The sequence below is a fragment of the Emys orbicularis genome, chromosome 7 (genome assembly GCF_028017835.1).
Source record: "Emys orbicularis isolate rEmyOrb1 chromosome 7, rEmyOrb1.hap1, whole genome shotgun sequence".
In the NCBI taxonomy this organism is placed as follows: Eukaryota; Metazoa; Chordata; order Testudines; family Emydidae; genus Emys; species Emys orbicularis.
Window position 1 is genome coordinate 33,390,044 of NC_088689.1, and position 21,387 is coordinate 33,411,430.

Sequence of the window (21,387 nt, forward strand, 5' to 3'; positions counted from 1 at the left end):
AGACTAACACGGCTGCTACTCTGAAACAAAACTTCAAGTCAGTTAAAAAAAAGTGCACCAGTATATTGGCTGCATATAAACTGGCTCAACATAAGAAATGTCAATTTTTGCATTAATTTGTCACATTAACAATCCAACTTCTACCATTTTGCTTGCTTATGTGACAATACTCTTTGTAAAACAATGCCTCAGATAGGTGATTAAAACTGACTCCCTTTACCTCAAAGCAACCCCATGGGTGCTTACTAGAAGAAAAATGGTGCTGATGCATGAATATGTGCCTTGTCTTCTTTTACAAGCAAAAATGAATTTTATTCATAAGATTGCATGTATTTTTTCTCACTATTGCAGCTGGTTCATCCCATTTTTAACAGCCCCTTTGACCCATTTTCTTTTTGTGCGATTTTGCTAAAATCTCCAGACATCTCTCCGTGCGTATTCACTGTCCCCGGCAGCTGTATTCTATCCCGCAGTTTCCCACCCTTCTTGTTTTCCATCAAGAGCATGTGAAAAAATATCTGCACTAGTATTTCAAATAAACAAACAAACAAAACAAAACAAAAATATATGAATTTGAAATAATTTTTCACTCATTTAAAGATGACCTTCTATGGAATTTTCTTCCAGCTGTTGTACTGTCTTTCTCTCTCAGGTTTTTTCCAGTTGTGACAAAGTCTCACAGCTGTTGGTTGATGAGATTCAGATTGTAACAGATAGTGTAGGTCTCTCCTTAATGATTATCATACATTCAGCCATTGTTAATGTGAGCTATTCCCATGCACATAGGGAGTCTCATCTACCAGATTATTGCTGGAAGTTCAACTTGAACATCAACCTTCCCCTCCTCTCAACTATGCACATATTATGTGGTACAACTTTTTCAGTTAACTGGCAGAATTGCATTTTGCTTTTAGTAAAATTTACAAAAAGTAAAATGAGAAACTGGTTTTTAAAGTCATTTTGTCTTTATGAACAGAAAGTATCACACACCTCTGCTTTACACTGAGTGAAGCTCCCTATCTATGGATTAACATGTATAAAAAGGGGTTAAAAATAAAGTGTAGGATGGAAAGCCTCCCTTCAGGGTCTTGACTGGTGATTCCTTAATATATAAAGGAATACTGTTATTCTTTGTCGTGTTGAGCAGGGATTGCAAGGCTGCTGCACTCCCAGGGCCGGCTCCAGGTTTTCTGCCGCCCCAAGCGTCAAAAAAAAAAAAAAAAAAGCCGCGGCAGCACGATCACACCGCTCCGCTCTTCAGCGGCAATTCAGTGGCAAGTCCTTCGTTCCGAGAAGGAGTGAGGGACCCGCCGCAGAATTGCCGCCAAAGACCCGGACATGCCGCCCCAATAGCGGCCGGAGTGCCGCCCCTTGGTATTGGCCGCCCCAAACACCTGCTTCTTTAGCTGGTGCCTGGAGCCGACCCTGTGCACTCCACAAGTGTAATCAGAGGCTACATGGGAGCACAAGTAAGGTAAAGTACTAGTGCCATATTTTCACGAGCTGAACTCCCATTTATTTGGTCACTTAAATAAATTACCAGATCAGGTGTTGCATTCTTTGGGATATCTGGTCTAGGTATGAACCCTCATACTGACTGGTAGTAAGTCTCAAGCCCTCCATATGCTTGGTTTCCTGCTTTCAAGAGTGCAGGATAAAAAAAATAGTGTAGAGAATGACATGGAGGGTGTGGGTGGAGAATGAGTGTATTTGAGGAGACATGGGCTTAAGACATCGTCGTCAGAATCATAGAAATGTAGTGCTGGAAGGGATCTTGAGAAATTATCAAGTCCAGCCCCCAGTGCTAAGGTAGTTTCTCTAACCTTTTCTTAAAGACCTCCAATGCTGGAGACTCTACAACCTCCCTTGGAAGCCTATTCCAGAGCTTAACTACCCTTATAGTTAGAAAGTTTTTCTTAATATCTAACCTAAATCTCCCTTGCTACATATTAATTCCTCTTGGCCTACCTTCATTGGACATGGAGAACAATTGATCACAGTGCTCTTTATAACAGCCCTTAACATATTTGAAGACTGTTATCAGGTCCCCCTTGAGTTTTCTTTTCTCAAGACTATGTATGCCCATTTTTTTAACCTTTCCTCATAGGTCAGGTTTTCTAAACCCTTTGTCATTTTTGTTGCTCTTCTCTGAACTCTCTCCAATTTGTCCACATCTTTCCTGAAGTCTGGCACCCAGAATTGAACACAATATTCCAGCTTAGGCTTCACCAGTGCCGAGTAGAGTGGGATAATCACCTCCCATGTCTTACATAGGACGCTGCTGTTAATACAACCCAGAATGTTAGCCTTTTTCGCAAGTGCATCACAGTGACTCCTATTCGGTTTTTGATCCAGTATAACCACCACATCCTTTTCAGCAGCACCAGCAGCTAGCCATTTATCCCCCATTTTGTAGTTGTGTATTTGGTATTTCCTTCCTAAGTGTAGTACTTTGCACTTGTCTTCACTGAATAGCATCTTGTTGAATGCAAATGAGTTGCTGAGATCTCACTCCTGCTATTAGTCAGAAGTAACTTAGGGCTGGATTTTTAAAGTTATCTAGGTGTATTTTGAGTACTACTGCAATACAAATGATACTAATGTATGGTAATGAATGGGAAAAATAGATGCATGCATAAATCCATTATGTGAGGATACAGAATCATGTGTGCTGAATGTGATAAAGCCACATCGAGGGTGTATATGAGGTATGCTAGAATATTTTCATTTTCAAACCTTTTGTATATACATCACTTGAATTGTCACTTAGGTTTATGACATGGAACTGGGTGAAGAATTTTATCTTCCACAAAATAAGAAGGAAAGTAGACAGATAGCACCGGAGCTCTCAGATCTTGTCATCTATTGCCAAGCTGTGAAATTCCCTGGTAAGTATGCTTATTGCTTTACATTTTCTAAATATTTGGAACATTACAGTGATCTAATTGTAACTGCAGAATTCAAACTGTAATATGTGGGGAACATGCCTTTTTGTGGTTATGGATTCTGTATGATGGCTGATGATTCTATGTGCTGCGTTTGTCATGGAGGAAAAAAGCACTCCAATCTTTAAACTGTAGTAAACTGGCTAATTCCTATCTGAATGGTAACTAAGAACAAGCTATTTCATAAGGATTTTCATTGGAATTTCACCTAAGGAGCTGCTGTGCCAGGTCTGAAGAAGAATTTCCAGCCTCTGGGAGGCAGAGCAGGTCAGAACTCTTTAAGAATAAGTTCCAACTTAGCTTGTCTCACCACTGTCAGAAGCCTTCCCTCTCACCTGCACCCCTGACATTATTATCTACATCCCCGGTGACCCAGTAATTGGGCTAGACACCAGCTGAGGAATGGAGAGAGAGAGAGGTCATATTGGGGATGAGGCTAAAAGGGAAACTGGCATGGAACCAGGCGTAGACAACATCTGGAGAGCAGGCCTGCAGCCCAGGTAAGGTGGATGGGTGGCAGGAAGAAAATGACCCATTATAGGCATGTAGCAGCGATCCGCAGGAGGATAGAGATGTAGGAAGGGCTTCATTCTGTAGTGGTGGAGAGATAGGGATTGGAAAACAGTAGGAGGTGGAGGAACTGAAATTGAGATTACTTGTTTTTATTTGCTCAGAACAGAACACTGAGGATGAGTGTATTTTGGCTAATATACTGTACATTCTGTATACTAACTCGTGTTTTAAATTGCTAATTTACTGTTCATTATTGATAGTTTGTTGAAATGAGAATTCAGCTTCTTTAGTAGAACAGTTCTCTACAGAAATATTGGCAACTATTGCACATTAGGATTTAATACAAAAAGAAATATAATCAGAAATTAATTTACACAAAGTCAAGGGAAACAAATTGAAAAATTAGAGAAAAACATTTCTCTAATCTCTTAGTTTTATGAATGTTAGGTGTAACTTGTAACAACGGCAAGTTAAAAAATAAGATTGGTGATTTTTAATTTAGCTGTCCCCTTAATATAATCTGCAGTGAAGTAATTCCAGTTGTCTTTCAAGTCAAACATTATTCTCTTCTGAGCAAAGAGTAGTATTTTCCATCTTTCATACAGTTTCAATTACTCAAACATTTTAATACACAAATTTCTGACTTTCTAAAATGTTCCTAAAATTCAATTAGAAAATAAATACTCGCTTGCCATAATTAAATTTCTCCTTTGTTTTAATTCAAAACATAATTAGAACAAATAAGAAAATCAGTTTCTTTCACAGGGAGGACACTTTTATAGGCATAGCTAGAACCCATAAAGACTATTTTCCCAAGTTAACGTTTATATGCCCCCTCCTTTGGGAAAAATCCTGCCCTTCTCTTAGTGGACATAGAGTCCCTGACCACTGTGCAACTGATGTGATTCCACTGTGCAGCAAGGGGAGAGAAAGCTGGAAACACTTCACAGGCCTTAGAGGATATTGGGGTTGGAGCAGGGGACAAGGCTGGTGGATCCATAATTATGTGGATCTACTGACTAGTTTCTTCCGGAGAGGGGAATGGACGCAAAAGTTGGGAAGGGGTGGGGGTAATGTAGTCCTGAATAGCAGGAGTGGCTGCAAGGTGGCTCTGCTGTTGCTATATAGTCTAAAGAGAAGATTTCTTTCCTCTGGCCCCTTTTACTTGTTTTGTGTTTTGCACTTATGATTTGGCTCTTTCTGAGGAAGCCAATCTTAGATCATAAGGCCAGAAGGGACCACTGTGATCATCTCTCGTCTGACCTCCTGTATAACACAGGCCAGAGGATTTCCTTGAATTATTTCTTGTTTAAACTAGAGTTTATCTTTTAGAAAAAAGTCCAATTTTGATTATAACATTTTCAGCGAAGGAGAATCCACAACAACCCTTAGGAAATTGTTCCAACCCTTAGGTAATTTTGGTTAATTACACTCTCTGTTAAAAAATTGCAACTTATTTCTAGTCTGAATTTGTCCAGCATCAACTTCCAGCCATGTTGTTCCTTTGTCTGATAGGCGGAAGAGCCCTTTATTATCAAGTTTCTGTTCTGTAGGTATTTCTAAATTGTGATCAAGTCATCCCTTAACCTTCTGTTCATTAAACTACATAGATTGAGCTCCTTGAGTCTTTCACTATAAGGCATGTTTTTAATTCTTTAATCATTTTTGTAGCTCTTCCCTGACCCATCTCCAATTTATCAACATCCTTCTTGAATTGTGGACACCAGACCTGGTGACCATATGACCAAGTGAAAGCTAGGGGAATTACTCCAAATGTGAATGTGAAGACCTAGGCTAACACTTGAACACTGCCTGATGCAGTGCCCCGGTCAACAACCTGTACTCTCAAGGAACAGATAGTAACTATAGTTTTGGAGCAATCAGCTCTGATGACCAGAACTGGAAACAGTATTCCAGTATTGGTTGCATCAAAGCCAAATAGAGCGGTAATATAACCTCCCTACTTTTACTTGATATTCCCCTGTTTACACATCCTAAAACAAACATGTTTTCTTCCTTCTCATTGATAAAAATGCTAAACAGGATAGGGCCAAGAATTGATTCCTGTGGGACCCCACTGGAAATGTTACCAGTTGACGATGATTCCCCAATTACAATTCCATTTTGAGATCTATCAGTTAGTCAGTTTTTAATCCATTTAATGTGTGCCATGTTGAACTTGTATTGATCTAGTTTCTTAATCAAAATGTTGTGTGGTGCCAACTCAAATGCCTTACAGAAGTCTAAGTATATTACATCAGCACTGTTACCTTTATCAACCCAACTTGTAATCTCATCAAAAAAAGAGATCGTGAGTTTAATAACATATATTTTCCATAAGCTCATGTCGATTGGCACTTATTATAGTACCCTCCTCTAATTCATGAAAGCATGTTATCTGTTCTGATTTGTTTATGGTGTGGAGAACAAGAATGTCTGTATTATGTCTATGAATATTATGAATGTTACCTCATTTTACCTGCTCGTTTTACCTGTCTGACTACATGGAGTTGAATTAAAAGGGGTTGTTAGGAAAAGCCAGGAAACAACACCATGGTCACAGCTAAGCTTTGGATAAACAACTTCCAGGGGGCAATGGCAGAGCTACTAAATGAGGAAGATGCTCTTCCTAGGTGCCACCCGAATGTTACACTGCTGTTTTGCCACGGCCAGAGTTTAAAATCAAAAGAACAATGCTCCACTGAAAAATCCCTGCCTAGAGAGAAAGGGAGAATGAGTTGTTTGTAGATGCTAAGGGAGAGACTCTGCAAGAGAGACTGAGATAGGCAGAGTGTGCAGCAGGGCTCTGTGGCAGTTGGGTTCACTTATGCTTTGAGAGAGGTGATGAACTATAGACAGGACCCAGGCAGGCAGACCTTTTGTGGTTTTAACCTTTTCCTCTGTTTGCTATGTAACATTCTGTGAATGGACAGTATGTCTCTTTGGAAGGAGCTGTGCTGAGTCACCTTAATCAGCCAGTGGTCACAGGCTTCCAGAGAGGTGTGTCTTGCAGGGACCAATAACAGCTGTGTCTGTCATCTTAACACAGTTGGAATCAGGGAGTTGCCACCCAGGGATCCAGTCTAGGAGTGATAAAGCCATGGAGTTCCACCGAGAGAGAGAGGGAAAGGCAGAGAAACCTGTCACCTGAGAGGTGCACTCAAGAGGCCCTGTAACTATGACAGCAGAGTGGGAATAAGGAGTGTTGTTGCCTATTGATCCAATCCAAAGAGTGCCACTGTGGGAAGAGTGCAACAGGTAGAGGCCCTGTCACTTGGAAAAGGTGCCTGAAGTAGAGACTGGGGGACAGATCACAGATGCAGTTTGCCCCTGAGCCATCACATGTGGCTAGGGCTCAACTTACACTAGTGTTTTGCTTTGCCCTCAGATAATTTAGGTAACAGGTTAGTCTGTTTCCTCAGTGACTGTCTCCACAACACGGTCTTGAAACATAAGACTTGATTGCCAAAAGTTTTCCTCCTTTGAGACTTTACTTAATCCTCCAATGTGGAAAGGACCCAACACCAGAAAAAATTAACTCACCCAGTGGGCCCAGTTCTAGGGTCCAGGTGACATCCATTTTGTACCACCTTTTATGCTCTTGGCCATGGACTGGGCTGGCCCCAGGCGCAACTTAGAGCAGCTTTAGCACTGCTCTAGTTTGCTCCTGGCTACAGATGGCCACCAAAGGACCATTCGGGCCATCAGTGCTCTGGCCATTCCCCGTATGTCAGGGAAGCAGATGAAGAGGTGGCATAGGGCTGGCTATGCAGCCTCTACACCACCTGGAAATTAACCATGTAACAAGTCACCCCAGTTTTACAGATACTTTGTGCTGCTGGAGCAGTGCAAATGAGCTATATCAAGGTCCAGGATCTGGCCAAATACATGTTGAAAGGCCAGAAGTCTGCTATGTGTTATCAGTTACTCCATCTTCTTCCTAAATAATCTGAAGTTTTATTTTGCAACTGATTATTATTCTAATATAGGTAGCTATGTTTAACACAGATAATTCTCCCAGTGGTACTAGCCAATACACAGGATATTAGAGTTGAAGTACTTGTTCTTATAGCACCTTCCTTTTACAAAAATATTATCTTTATTTCCTTCATTGTGTCCCTTTGTTAATAGTGGGTAGAACTGGCCAAAACTAGAGATTTCCAGTTTGTGGGAAATTTTTGATATTTTGAAATCTCCTGCAAACTGGACATCTTAAAAAAAAAATAATAATTTTTAAACACCAAAACATGGTGTTTCCTAAACAAGGAATGATCCCTGGGACTGCTGCAGCTGCTGAGTGAAACTGACATTCTTGTCAGTTTCATTGCTGCCACTGAACAGCCCTTGGAGTCCCATGGTCTGTGGTTCCTGGGCAGCCCCAACCTGAACTGTCCCAGGCCAGGGGACCCAGGACTTCTAGCCTTTGGGGCCAGGTGGCTCCCCATGCAGCCCAATTCCCAAGCAGGCAGCACAGGGAGCCAGCTAGCCTGGAAATCTGAAAACACTGGGCACTTCCTGGATTTCCTGGGTCAAGCTGAGGTTCTCATGTTTCCCAGTCTCCCGGCTGGGGAGCTGGGAGCCAAACAGTGGAACTCAGGCTCCCAGCTCTGTCAGGAAGCCTGGAAGCCCTGGCCTGGAGGGGCTGCCCCAGAGCTGTGGACCTTGGAAGCCATGAGTGGCTCCATTGAAATCATGTGCTTAACTTCATTCCGTATGTGCAAAAGCGTTTGAAGGATTGAGACCTCACTGCTAATCTGCAATAGGTTGAGTTCAGTGGGGCAGAATCCAACTTCTACTAAGCTTCAAATTAGTAGTTAAAATGTTAATTTGCAGTGTAAATTCAGTATTTTCTTCTATTGTAACTTAAGTTTTCAATTTACATTTTTTTGCGCAATATTTTTTCAATTTTTAATGAAAAATTAAGAAAAATTTAAGTTACAAATATGTCGTGGAGTTCCAATAGCATTCTTCACATGGCTTTCGTGTGTTGAGCGGATGTCAAAAGAACTCCTTGATATATTTTTACTTTGTATTTCAGTTAGATCTGATCAAAACCCACTGAAATCAATGGAAAGGAATTTAAATCAGTGGAAATGGAATCCACTGATTTCAGTGAACTTTAGATCATGTCCTTAATGATTGTTTTGTTTTGAATATATGTATATGGAATAATAATATTTATTATAGTGCTTTTCATCTGAGTATCTCAAAACAGTCACAATCATTAAGTGATTAAAAGATTTTCCACACTTACAAATATTTTCCATGGTTGAAATATGAATTATAAATACTAGTTTTAATATAATATAAGATGGACTGTGTGACGATGCGGTTCTGGCAGAACCCAACTGAGAGTGCCAACTCAGGACAAATTGCTCAAACAGGGCAGTTACAGCCCAGGGCTGGGGTTTTTTCCACCTCTAAGGCAAACCAAACCAGCCAGACTAGGAGGACTTCGGTCTCCCCCCACTGGCTAACCGCAAGTCTCACAAGCAATCTCCTTAGGCACCCCAGTTTCCCAGTATTACCACCAGTGCCACTCATTATGGGGACAAATGGTTATGAAAACCAATACCCCAGTAAAAGAAAAAGGTTCTCCTGATCCCAAAGGACCAAGCCCCAGACCCAGGTCAATATACAAATTAGATCTTACCCACAAATCACGCTGTTGCCAATCCTTTGGAATCTAAAATCTAAAGGTTTATTCATAAAAGGAAAAAGATAGGGATGGGAGTTAGAATTGGTTAAATGGAATCAATTACATACAGTAATGGCAAAGTTCTTGGTTCAGGCTTGCAGCAGTGATAGAATAAACTGCAGGTTTCAATCAAGTCTCTGGAATACATCCCCCGCTGGGATGGGTCCTCAGTCCTTTGTTCAAAGCTTCAGCTTGTAGCAAAGTTCCTCCAGAGGTGTGAAGCAGGATTGAAAACCCTACGGAGATGAGGCATCAGCCTTATATAGACTTTTCCAGGTGTAAGAACACCTCTTTGTTCTTACTGTGGAAAATTACAGCAAAATGGAGTCTGGAGTCACATGGGCCAGTCCCTGCATACTTTGCTGAGTCTTAAGGCATATTTGCCTTTTCTCAATGAGTCCATTGTATAGCTGATGGTTCTTAATGGGCCATCAAGCAGGCTAGGCAGAGCTAACACCAGCTTGTCTGGGATGTCACCCAGAAGCATAGCATAAGTTTGCAACACAGACAGTATAGAGCCAATATTCATAACTTCAACTATAACACTGATACACACATATAGACAGCATAATTATAACCAATAATCCATAACCTTGTCTTAGACACCCCATTTGACCCCCTTTATACAAGATTTGGGTGCCACTACAGGACCTTGGTTGCAACAATGATCTATATGGTCCCAGATTATATCAATAACGTCACAGACTGGAAAAGACTTATGGATCAACTAGTATATTACCCTACGATTCTTTGGGATTGTCCTTACAGCAAATGTAGTCATTTTTGCCAGGTTCATTTGAACACACAGTGTCATTGCCTACAGTGTGTCAGTACCATGATATGCTATACTTGTATGTTTTGATTTACCTGAAAAACTAGTTGGATATGTGATGGGTAGCATTAGTTTTTAGGTCTGAGTTTATTGTGACTGTTCGGTGTAGAATTTGTTTTGAGAGTCATTGGGACTGTTCTGTAACTTAAATCACTTCCTGCTCTCTAGCCAAAAATAAATCTCAGGCAACAGTTATGTCACAAAGATTTTTTTTCCTGTGTTGATGATTGTAAATATAGTTAGACTCAGTTACTGGGAATAATATGCTAGTTGTCCTGTGTGCTACTTTAGTATTAGTGCCTCAAAGAATAACGTGGAAAATGATGGAAAATGTCATGCCCTCTTGGTCATGTTTTTTGGCTTATTTATTTTACTTTTATGGGAACAGGCCTGTCAACGCTAAACCCATCTGGCTCTAGCAGAGGAAAGGAAAGAAAAAGCAGGAAGTCCATTTTTGGCAACAATCCGGGCAGACTAAGCCCTGGGGAGCCAGCAACACTTGCCAAAGCATCTGGAAAAGGTAAAGTCAGGATCTTCTTTCACCAATCACGTGGAATGACTCTGTAGTCCAACACATACACCAGATCAAGTTGTTAAAGATCAAACAATTTACTGTGTGCATGCTGCTCTTGAATTTTGGAATCACTTTTCATTAACAGTGCAGCTATTACCATAACTTATTTATAAAGAATCAACTGTAAAGTATGGAATGTTAGTATAGGATTAATATGCTGGAGGCATAAAGTCAGTCAGTTAAAATTACTGATGAGAATGATTGATTCACAACTAAAATATTTGCATCTTATAGCTTGAACATGAATCTATATCTTAAAAGATACGGGAGGAGATTTTCACAGGTGCAAATGACAGTTAAACAGCTAACTGCCATTTTATGTCTTGAAAAGCTTCGCCATAGTCTTTGGGCAAAATCCTGCACTTAGTCTTTGTGCAAACTTCAGTGGGGCTGCAAGGGATATAAATCAGCAGAGAATTTGGCTGTCCATCTTTTACTGCAGGCTGTATAGTTAAGTTTGAAAGTTACATAGTAGTCTTAAAGAAATTTTATATGCTTTCCATTTAAACAATCTCTGTATTCCAAGCAGCGTACTAGCAATATTCTAAAGGTTTCCAGCAATGAATTAAGAGTCAAGACTCATTTCAAATTGTTAAGATATGCTCACACATTAAATACCATATTAAAAATATACTCATTTAATTCAAGGGAATGATATTCAAATATTTATTTATGGAAATATCTATTAATACATGTCTAGTTACAGTATCAATTAGTATTTAACCATTATGTAGTCAGTCTCTCACTAATTGCCCTTACTGCATATGAAGAAAGAAACGTGATACCTATGTGAACAGTGTGGTTTCTAGAGATCATTTATTTTTACCCAATCCAAAATACATAAATATACTTCACAGGAAAAAACTGATGCTTGAGGTTTGAGGATCTGCAGCTATAATTTGAGATTAATGTTTATTTTCCAGGTCCTTTTGAGGGTGCCCGGCAAACCTGGGAAGAACTTTGTTCTCCTCCTTTCAACCCTACAACTTCTCTCAGTGCTATCATAAGGACACCTAAATGTTATCATATCTCTTCACTGAATGAGAATGCTGCCAAACGTCTGTGCAGACGGTATTCTCAGAAACTGATTGAGCATACCACCTGTCAGCTATTGAGAACATATCCTGCTGCCACACGCATTGACTCTTCAAACCCCCATCCCCTTATATTCTGGCTCCATGGAATACAGCTTGTGGCAGTTAACTATCAAACTGATGGTATGGGTAGAATAATTCCTCTAGTAATATATATTTATGTACATTTTAAATATTATAAAAGAAGTGCTTCCTTAATTATGAAACTGTATTTACCATAATATTTCTTTACCTTACCATCATCTGTATTTGTGGATTTATTAAACAGATGTTGGGTTATTTGGCAAAGATACTGTACTTGAAAAAGATTTAAACCAACTACAAAAAGAAAAAGATATACAGTAAACTACATTGTGGCAGATGTGAAGTTTTAAGTGAATATATACCTGGGTGGTAACTCATAAAGAATAGGGACCAGATTGTTTCCATTAGTACAGCCTGCATAAGAAGTGTTGCATAAGGGCACCACTCCAGAAATAGCCTTGGGAGAAATTGTGACTCTAACAGGCACAATTCATCCCGTGCTCCCCTCTTGTTCCCAGGGAGGTAATTTATGTCAGCTCTTGAAAGGGTGCATCTTCCTTCCCAACACATGCCCAACCAACCAACCTTCCTCACCCACTTGCTTGCTGCAGAGAACATCACACCTTGCACTGTACCCAGAAGGGAGACACATGATTTGGGTAAAATTCCATGTGGCCATTTGAGATGTGTCGGCGGGCTTTACCTGGCTTTATTCCATTGTGCAACTATGTTAAGGCTAAAAGCAATCTAGCCCTATGTGAATTAGTGCTTCCAGAATACTGGAATTCTGTGCCTAATTTGGTAGGTCTTTTGCCTCACTGATGACATGGAAGTGCCTAGAGCACTTCACCCACATATACCATAATTGGCTGGAATCCAGCACTTTTACACTGCTAGACCCATAATATCATTTATGATAACTTTTTAAGAATACAAAGGCACTGAATTCCCTTATCCTAGAAGTGACTCCTCTGGAACAAAGTCTGGGTACTGATGCAGTGTTGGTTACGATCTTTGGGCTATATTCTATCCCTATTTATGCTCCCTTACCTTTTGGGTTTTCATAAAAAGTTGCTCCATTCAGCTGTCTTCAAATTACACAATCCATTTTTTTCATCCTAGATTTTGGGGCAAATCTCAGGAAACTTGCTAGGTATTGTTCATGGGTGTGGCCAAGTCCTAAATAGAACAAAAACTAGAAAAGGGGTAAAACTAGAAAATCCTTATTTTTTAAAGTATAAACTATTTGGGCAACTTGGATATGTAAGTTAAAGCTGTCCCCAGAAATTTAATAATAGTTTTATACTATCAATTCAATTTTAACAGTAATTTTTTAAAAACCCACATTTTGCTGTCTTTCTATTGAATCTTCACTATTTTTCAGTTGTGACTGCTTTACTTTTGCAGATCTCCCTCTGCATCTTAATGCAGCGATGTTTGAGGCGAATGGTGGCTGTGGGTGTGTTTTGAAACCCCCTGTTCTGTGGGACAAGAACTGTCCAATGTACCAGCAATTTTCTCCATTAGACCGAGATCTGTATAATATAGAGCCAGCTATATATTCTTTAACAGTAAGTACATTTGAAGGGAATGCTAAATATTAAAAATATTAATATTTAAATTTTTAAAAGCTAAATATTCAAACTGGATGTAGTGTAACTTCAGTCCTAAAAGGATCCCATCAACTTTACAATCACACTTTTATATTATGTGATGGGGCGATGACTCACTGGCGCAGCGCCTCCTGCTGGTCGTCCTGGGAATTAGCTCTTCCAGCCCGGAGCGCCCTCTGCAGGCCAGTGTCTCGCCTGCCGCTGGCCCCCACGTCCCTCCCGGTGCCCCTCTACATCAGGGTTCTGCCCACCACAGTACCCCCTCACTCTGTGTCTGCCCTCCAAGGGGAGCCCCCAACCCCCTAACCCCACCTTGCCTCAGTGGCTACTGCCAGTCTCCATTTAGCCCCCGCTCACTGGGGCAGACTGCAGTCTGTAGACCACTCATCATCGGCAAGGGGGGTTGGACCAGCTGCCTCTGCCTATTCCTGGGCTGCCCCTCTGCAGCCCTAGTGCCCTTTTGTGGGCCCTTAACTCAGCCTGCAGCCTGGGGCTTTGCTAGGCTGGAGCTCCCCAGCTCCCTCTGCCCTTCCCCAGCACTGCTCCACCCTAGGTACCCTCCTCAGCTTCCCAGACAGCCAGGTCCTTCTCTCTCTGACAGCTAGAGAGAGAATGTCTCAGTCCTTCTGGCCCACCGCCTTCTTGAAAGGGCCAGCTGGGCCCTGATTGCACTGGCTACAGCTGTGGCTGGTTTCCCAATCAGCCTAGCTTTTCTCCAGCCACAGCCCTCTCCAGGGCTGCTTTAACCCTTCAGGGCCGGAGCGGGGTGACCACCTCGCTACATATTATTATATTCTATAATAATAACATAAGAATGGCCATATTGGATCAGACCAAAGGTCCATCTAGCCCAGTATCCTGTCTTCTGACAATGGCCAATGCCAGGTGCCCCAGAGGGAGTGAACAGAACAGTTAATCATCAAGTGATCCATTCCCTGTCACCCATTCCCAGCTTCCGGCAAACAGGACATCATCCTTGCCCACCCTAGCTAATAGCCATTGCTGGACCTATCCTCCATGAACTCACCTAGTTCTTTTTTGAACCCTGTTATAGTCTTGGCCTTCACAACATGCTCTGGCAAAGAGTTCCACAGACTTACTGTGCGTTCTGTGAAAAAATACTTCCTTTTGTTTGTTTTAAACCTTCAGCCTATTAATTTCATTTGGTGACCCCAGTTCTTGTCTTATGAGAAGGAGTAAATAACACTTCCTTATTTACTTTCTTCACACCAGTCATGATTTTATAGATGTCAATCATATCCCCCCTTAGTCGTCTCTTTTCCAAGCTGAAAAGTCCAGTTTTCGTATCTTTCCACATACAGCAGCCTTTCCATACCCCTAATCATTTTTGTTGCCCTTTTCTGAACCTTTTCCAATTCCAATATATCTTTTTTGAGACGGGGCAACCACATCTGCACGTATGGATTTATATAGAGGCAATATGATATTTTCTATCTTATTATCAATCCCTTTCTTAATGATTCTCAACATTCTGTTTTCTTTTTTGACTGCCGCTGCACATTGAGTGGATGTTTTCAGAGAACTGTCCACAGTGACTCCAAGATCTCTTTCTTGAGTGGTAACAGATAATTTAGACCCCATCATTTTATTTGTATAGTTGGGATTATGTTTTCCAATGTGCATTTCTTTGCATTTATCAACCTTGAATTTCATCTGCCATTTTGTTGCCCAGTCACCCAGTTTTGTGAGATCCTTTTGTAGCTCTTCGTAGTCTGCCTGGGACTTAACTATCCAGAGTAGTTTTGTATCATCTGCAAATTTTGCCACCTCACTGTTTACCCCTTTTTCCAGATCATTTATGAATACGTTGAATAGGACTGGTCCCAGTACAGACCCTTAGGGGACACCACTATTTACCTCTCTCCATTCTGAAAACTGACCATTTATTCCTTCCCTTTGTTTCCTATCCTTTAGCTAGTTACCGATCCATGAGAGGACCTTCCCCCTTATCCCATGACAGCTTATCTGGGGACCTTGTCAAAGGCTTTCTGAAAATCTAAGTACACTATATCCACTGGATCCCCCTGGTCCACATGCTTGTTGACCCCCTCAAAGAATTCTAGTAGATTGGTGAGGCATGATTTCCCTTTACAAAAACCATGTTGACCCTTTCCCAACAAATTATGTTCATCTATGTGTCTGATACGTTTGTTCTTTACTATAGTTTCAAACAGTTTGCCCAGTACTGAAGTCAGGCTTACCGGCCTGTAATTGCTGGGATCGCCTCTGAAGCCCTTTTTAAAAATTGGCATCACATTAGCTAGCCTCCAGTCATTTGGTACAGAATAATGACTTGTAATAACTAAGATCAGTATAACTAAAAGAAGTTACTGGGGGGGGAAATTCTCTAGTTTGTTTGTGCATTGACAGCACTATGTTTATAGAGGCTTTCATTGTTTCCCCTTGTTGACGTGAGTGCTTACCCCTAGGGTGCCTCTACGTACCGAGACATGGCGATGCATGGGACTGCACCTCTCACACCCCTCTGGTGGCCACCTTCTCGGCTCTGATGACCAGTGTCATCTCTGTACTCTCTCACTGGGTCTTCTGTGGCTCAGCCCTTTGCCCAAGTCACACAACAGTTCTGCTCCCCTTCTGGGATTCAGTCCCATTCCAGGGTTCAGCTGAAAAGCAGTTTTTTTCACATCACCTGGGCTTAACTCTAAACAAAAAGGTCCTTCGCCCTCCTGTGCTCCTCCCCCCATCAGGATAGTGTTGGGAGTCCAAATACGACTTAAAGTAGCCTTCTGCCCTTCTGCTTGTATCTCATTTCCTGGTATTTACAGACCCTAGATGGGGGTTCCTCTCCACCCAGGGCCCCACCGTAGGAAGTAGCCCTGCTCCTGTAGCTATGCTTTCCGGTCAGAGACAATCCCAAATACTGGACCTTCTTTGAGGCCCTTCAGAGGGACAGGGAACTTTCCCTAGCTTCTCTCTCCTGGGTCCCTCCCCATCAACTGAACTCCCTCAGCTCCTTATACAGCCTAGCTCTGCCTCTCAGGGGTCTCTGGTAATCGTGCTTCTTGCAGCTTCCCAGTCCCAGCCAGCTCCATTTTCAACCAGTCCTTACTCAACCTGCTCTGTTACTCTTTTGGAACAGCAACCCCAGGACAATTATGGAATCATAGAAATGTAGGGCTGAAAAGGGCATCGAAGTCAGCAAGTCCAGCCCCTAGTGCTGAGGGAGGACCAAGTAAACCTGGATCATCCCTGAAAGGTGTTTGTCCAACCTGTTCTTAAAAACCTCCAATGATGAGGATTCCATAGCCTCCCTTGGAAGCTTATTTCAGAACTTAACTACTCTTATAGTTAGTAAGTTTTTCCTAATATCTAACCTAAATCTCCCTTGCTGCCGATGAAGCCTGTTGTTTCTTGTCCTACCTTCAGTGAACATGGAGAACAATTGATCACAGTCCTCTTTATAACAGCCCTTAACACATTTGAAGACTGTGATCAGGTCACCCCCTCAGTCTTCTTTCCCCAAGATTAAACATGCCCAGGTTTTTAACTTTCCGCATAGGTCAAGTTTTCTAAACCTTTTATCATTTTTGTTGCTCTTCTCTGGACTATTTCCAATTTTTCCACATCTTTCTTCAAGTGTGACACCCAGACCTGGATACAGTACTACAGCTGAGGCCTCGCCAGTGCCCAGGAGAGTGGGATAATCACCTCCTATGTTTTATACTCCTGTTAACACACCCCAGAATATTAGCCTTTTTCACAACTGCATCACATTAGTGACTGCTATTCAGTTTGTGATCCACTAAAACACCTAGATCCTTCTCAGCAGTGCTACCTCCTAGCCAGTTATTCCCCATGTTGGTGCTGTGCCTTTGATTTTTCCTTCCTAAGTGAGATACTTTGTGCTTGTCTTTACTGAATGTCATCTTGTTGAATTCAGACCAGCTCTCCAATTTGTCACTGTTTTTTTGAATTATAATCTTGGCCTCCAAAGTGCTTCCAACCCCTGCCTGTTTGGTGTCATCTGCAAATTTTATAAGCATCCTCTTCATTCCATTAACTAAGTCATTAATGAAAATATTGAATAGTACCAGACCCAGGACTGACCCCTGGAGGACCCTGCTAGATACACCCTCTCAGTTTGACAGTGAACCATTGATAACTACTCTGAATACAGTCTTTCAACCAGCTGTGCACCCATCTTATAATCATTTCATCTAGACTACATTTCCCTAGTTTGCTTATGAGACTGTCATGTGGGACTCTGTCAAAAGCCTTACTACAATCAAGATATATCCACTAGGCCAATATTCCTGTCAAAGAAGGAAATTAGGTTGGTTTGGCATGCTTTCTTCTTGACAAATCCATGCTGGCTATTCCATATAACCCTATTATCCTCTAGATAATGCTTACAAATTGATTGTTTAATAATTTGTTACAGTATCTTTCCATGTATTGAAGTTAGGCTGACTGCACCATATGTCCCTGGGTCCTCTTTCTTCCCCTTTTCAAAGATAAGTACTGTGTTTTCCCTTTTCCAGTCCTCTGGGATCTCACTCAACTTCCATGAGTTTCTCAAAGATAATCACTAACGGTTCCAGAATTGCTGCAGCTAGTTCCTCAAGTACCCTAGGATGAATTTCTTCAGGCCTTGCCACCTTGAATACATCTAACTTATCTAAATATTCTGTAACGTGTTCTTTCCCTATTTTGGCTTGCATTTCTTCCCCCTTGTTATTAATATTAATTGTGTTCAGTATCTGATAACCACCGTTTTAGTGAAGACTGAACAAAACAGGCATTTAACCCTTCAGCCTTCTTGATGTCATTTATTATTAGCTCTTCTTCCTTGCTTAGAGGACATACACTTTCCTTAATCTTTCTCTTGCTCCTAATATATTGAAATAACCAGTATTTATTGCCTTTTATATCCCTTGCTAAATGTATTTTATTTTGTGCCTTAGCCTTTCTGATTTTATCCCTGCATGCTTGTGCTATTCTTTTGTACTCATCCTTAGCAATTTATACATTTTTCCACTTTTTGTAGAATTCATTTTTGATTTTCAGGTCATTGAAGAGCTCCTGAGGGAGCCATATTGTCCTCTTACTATTCTTCCTATCCTTTCTTTCACATAGGGGTGGTTTGCAGTTGTGCTTTTAATACTGTCTCCTTGAGAAATTGCCAGCTCTTCTGAACTCCTATATCCGTTAGATCAGTGGTTCTCAACTAGGGGTCCGAGGCCCTCTAGAGGCCGCAAGCAAGTTTTAGGGGGTCCTCCAGTGTTAGACTCGCTAGGGCCCAAGGCAGAAAGCCAAAGCCCCACCATGCAGGACTGCAGCCCGGGGCCCTGAGCCCCACCACCTGGGGCTGAAGCCGAAGCCTGAGGAACTTAGCTTCACAGTGCCCCCTGTGGTGTGGAGCCCTGGGCACTTGCCCTGCTTGCTACCCCTTAACACTGGCCCTGGGCTTTATATGCAGAAAAACAGTTGTGGCACAGCTGGACTGTGCAGTTTTTATAGCATGTTGGGGGGGCCTTAGAAAGAAAAATTTTGAGTACCACTGCCTTAGATGAGTTCCCAGGGGACCTGGGACCTACCAGTTTTCTGAGTTTTAGTCTGCTTTTTTGAAGTCCATTGTCCTTGTTCTGCTGCTTTCACTACTTCCTTTCATTAGAATCACAAAATTTATCATTTCATGATCCCTTTCACCCAAGTTGCCTTCAACCTTCAGATTCTCAACCAGTTCCTCCCCTATTGGTCAGAATCAAGTCCAAAATGGCTGTCCTCCTGATTACTGCCTCCATTTTCTGAAACAAAAAGTTGTCCTAATACAGTCCAAAACCTTATTGTTATTGGAAATTTTGTGTTTTGACATATTACTTTTCCAACAAATGTCTGGGTAGTTAGAACCACATTACTACTTGGTCTCGTGTTTTGGATATATCTGTTTGTTCTAGAAATGCCTCGTTCACCTCTGTGACGGGGTTCCCTCTCCACTCGTGGCACCTCCTGCTGGTCACTCTGGGGATTAGCTCCGTCTCATGCTGTCCCCTCCTCAGCGGTCTCTCCACCCATCATCTTCTCTGTATGCAGTCTCTCTCACTCTCAGTGCTGCCACTCCTGGTCCGTGGCTTGGCCCTCCGACCAGGTCACTAAGTACCTCCCTTTCCGGGGAAATCACAGTTTTTCTGGACCAGCTGTCCGGCGGGCATCTCTTACACCCTGAACAACTACCCTGTAGCTGGTAAGGGAACCCAGGCCTACTCTCTACACTGGGTTCCAGCTCAGAGACCCTATAACATGCAGCCTGGGCCTGTACTGCCTTTGACCTTGCTGCTGTTTCCCTGGGCTTTTTCCTACCTAACTGGCTCCCCTCACCCTGGATTCGCCAACTTCTCCACTTCCTCCTCTCAGGGAGTTGGTGCAGCCTGCCTTCCTCCAGCCTCAAATACTCTTGTCCCCCTTTCCAGGGAGTGACTGCCCTTCCCTAGCCGCAGCCCTCCTCTCTAGCCAGCTACCTGCCTTTCTACAGGTCCCGTCCTGTTCCTGCCCAGATGAGCCCATTCCTCCTCCATTAGCTCCCTGCCTTGCAGCCTAATTAGTAGCTTGGGCCCATCTGGCCCCACCCAGCTCTTGCCAGGCCAATGTGGTTGCACGCCCAATCACAACCTCCTGTTCCTGATCTGGTGGTCTATAATGGACACTACCATGACATCTCCCCTATTTTTCCCCTTTTATCTTTACCCATAGATTTTCAAGTGGTTTATCTCTCACCTCCTTCTGGACCTCAGAACAAATGGATATATTTTTAATGTATATTGCAACACCTCCTCCCTTTTTATCCTGACTGCCAAGCGAACAAGCGATATCCCTCTATACCAATACTGAAGTCATGAGACTTATCCCACCAGGTCAATTAAATCAGAATTTAGCTTATATACTAATACTTCTAGTTCTTCCCGTTTATTCCCCATACTCCTTGCATTTGTGTATAGAGATGTAGGATGTTGAGCAGATTCCCCTACTGATTTCTCTCATGTTGCTCCTATGACCTTACTGTAATTTTCCGTGTCTCCCCCTCTCTGCCCCCCCCACATCTAGCCCTCTGCTGATCTGCCTGGACACCTGGCCCCTGGCTCCAGGGTCCCAACGGAGGAGTTGGCACTACTCCTCCATGGTTCCTATACCCAGGCACAGGCAACTGGGCAACAAAATAGCAGATTAAATTCAGTGATGATAAACACAAAATAATATACATTAGAAAACATAATCCCAACTATGCATACAAAATGATGGGGTCTAAATTGTCTGATACCATTCAAGAAACAGATCTTTGGGTCATCGTGGATAGTTGTCTGACATCTGCTCAACGTGCAGTGGCAGTCAAAAAAGCTAACAGAATGTTAGAAACCATTAGGAAAGGGATAGATAAGAAGACAAAATATAACATAATTCCACTATGTATGCCCACATCTTGAATGCTGCATGCAGTTCTGGTGGCCCCATCTCAAAAAAGATACATTAAAATTAGAGCTGCCAAGCAATTAAAAAAATTAATCGTGCGATTAATCACAGTGTTAAACAATAATAGAATACCATTTAATTATTTTGGGATGTTTTCTACATTTTCAAATATATTGATTTCAATTACAACACAGAATACAAAGTGTACAGTATTCACTTTATATTTACTTTTTGATTACAAGTATTTGCACTGTAAAAAAACAAAAGAAATTGTATTTTTCAATTCACCTAATACAAGTACTGTAGTGCAATCTCTTTATCATGAAAGTTGAACTTGAATTATGTACAAAAAAACTGCATTCAAAAATAAAACAATATAAAATTTTAGAGCCTGAAAGTCCACTCAGTCCTACTTCTTGTTCAGCCAGTCGCTCAGACAAACAAGTTTGTTTACATTTGGAGGAGATAATGCTGCCCACTTCTTGTTCACAATGTCACCTGAAAGTGAGAACAGGCGTTCTCCTGGCACTGTTGTAGCCAGCGTTGCAAGATATTTACGTGCCAGATGCTCTAAAGATTACATGTCCCTTCATGCTTCAACCACCATTCCAGAGGACATGCGTCCATGCTGATGATGGGTTCTGCTCG

General features: G+C 41.8%; 1 protein-coding gene across 1 annotated transcript in view; it reads left to right on the forward strand.

Annotated features, from left to right (window-relative positions):
* Positions 1 to 21,387, forward strand: part of PLCE1 (phospholipase C epsilon 1) — a 288,279-nt gene that overhangs the window by 248,304 nt on the left and 18,588 nt on the right. Inside the window, exons 22-25 of the mRNA XM_065407590.1 lie at positions 2,771 to 2,888; positions 10,377 to 10,508; positions 11,486 to 11,779; positions 13,088 to 13,251. Coding sequence (XP_065263662.1) covers positions 2,771 to 2,888; positions 10,377 to 10,508; positions 11,486 to 11,779; positions 13,088 to 13,251 — 708 coding nt within the window. The remainder of the gene's footprint in view (positions 1 to 2,770; positions 2,889 to 10,376; positions 10,509 to 11,485; positions 11,780 to 13,087; positions 13,252 to 21,387) is intronic.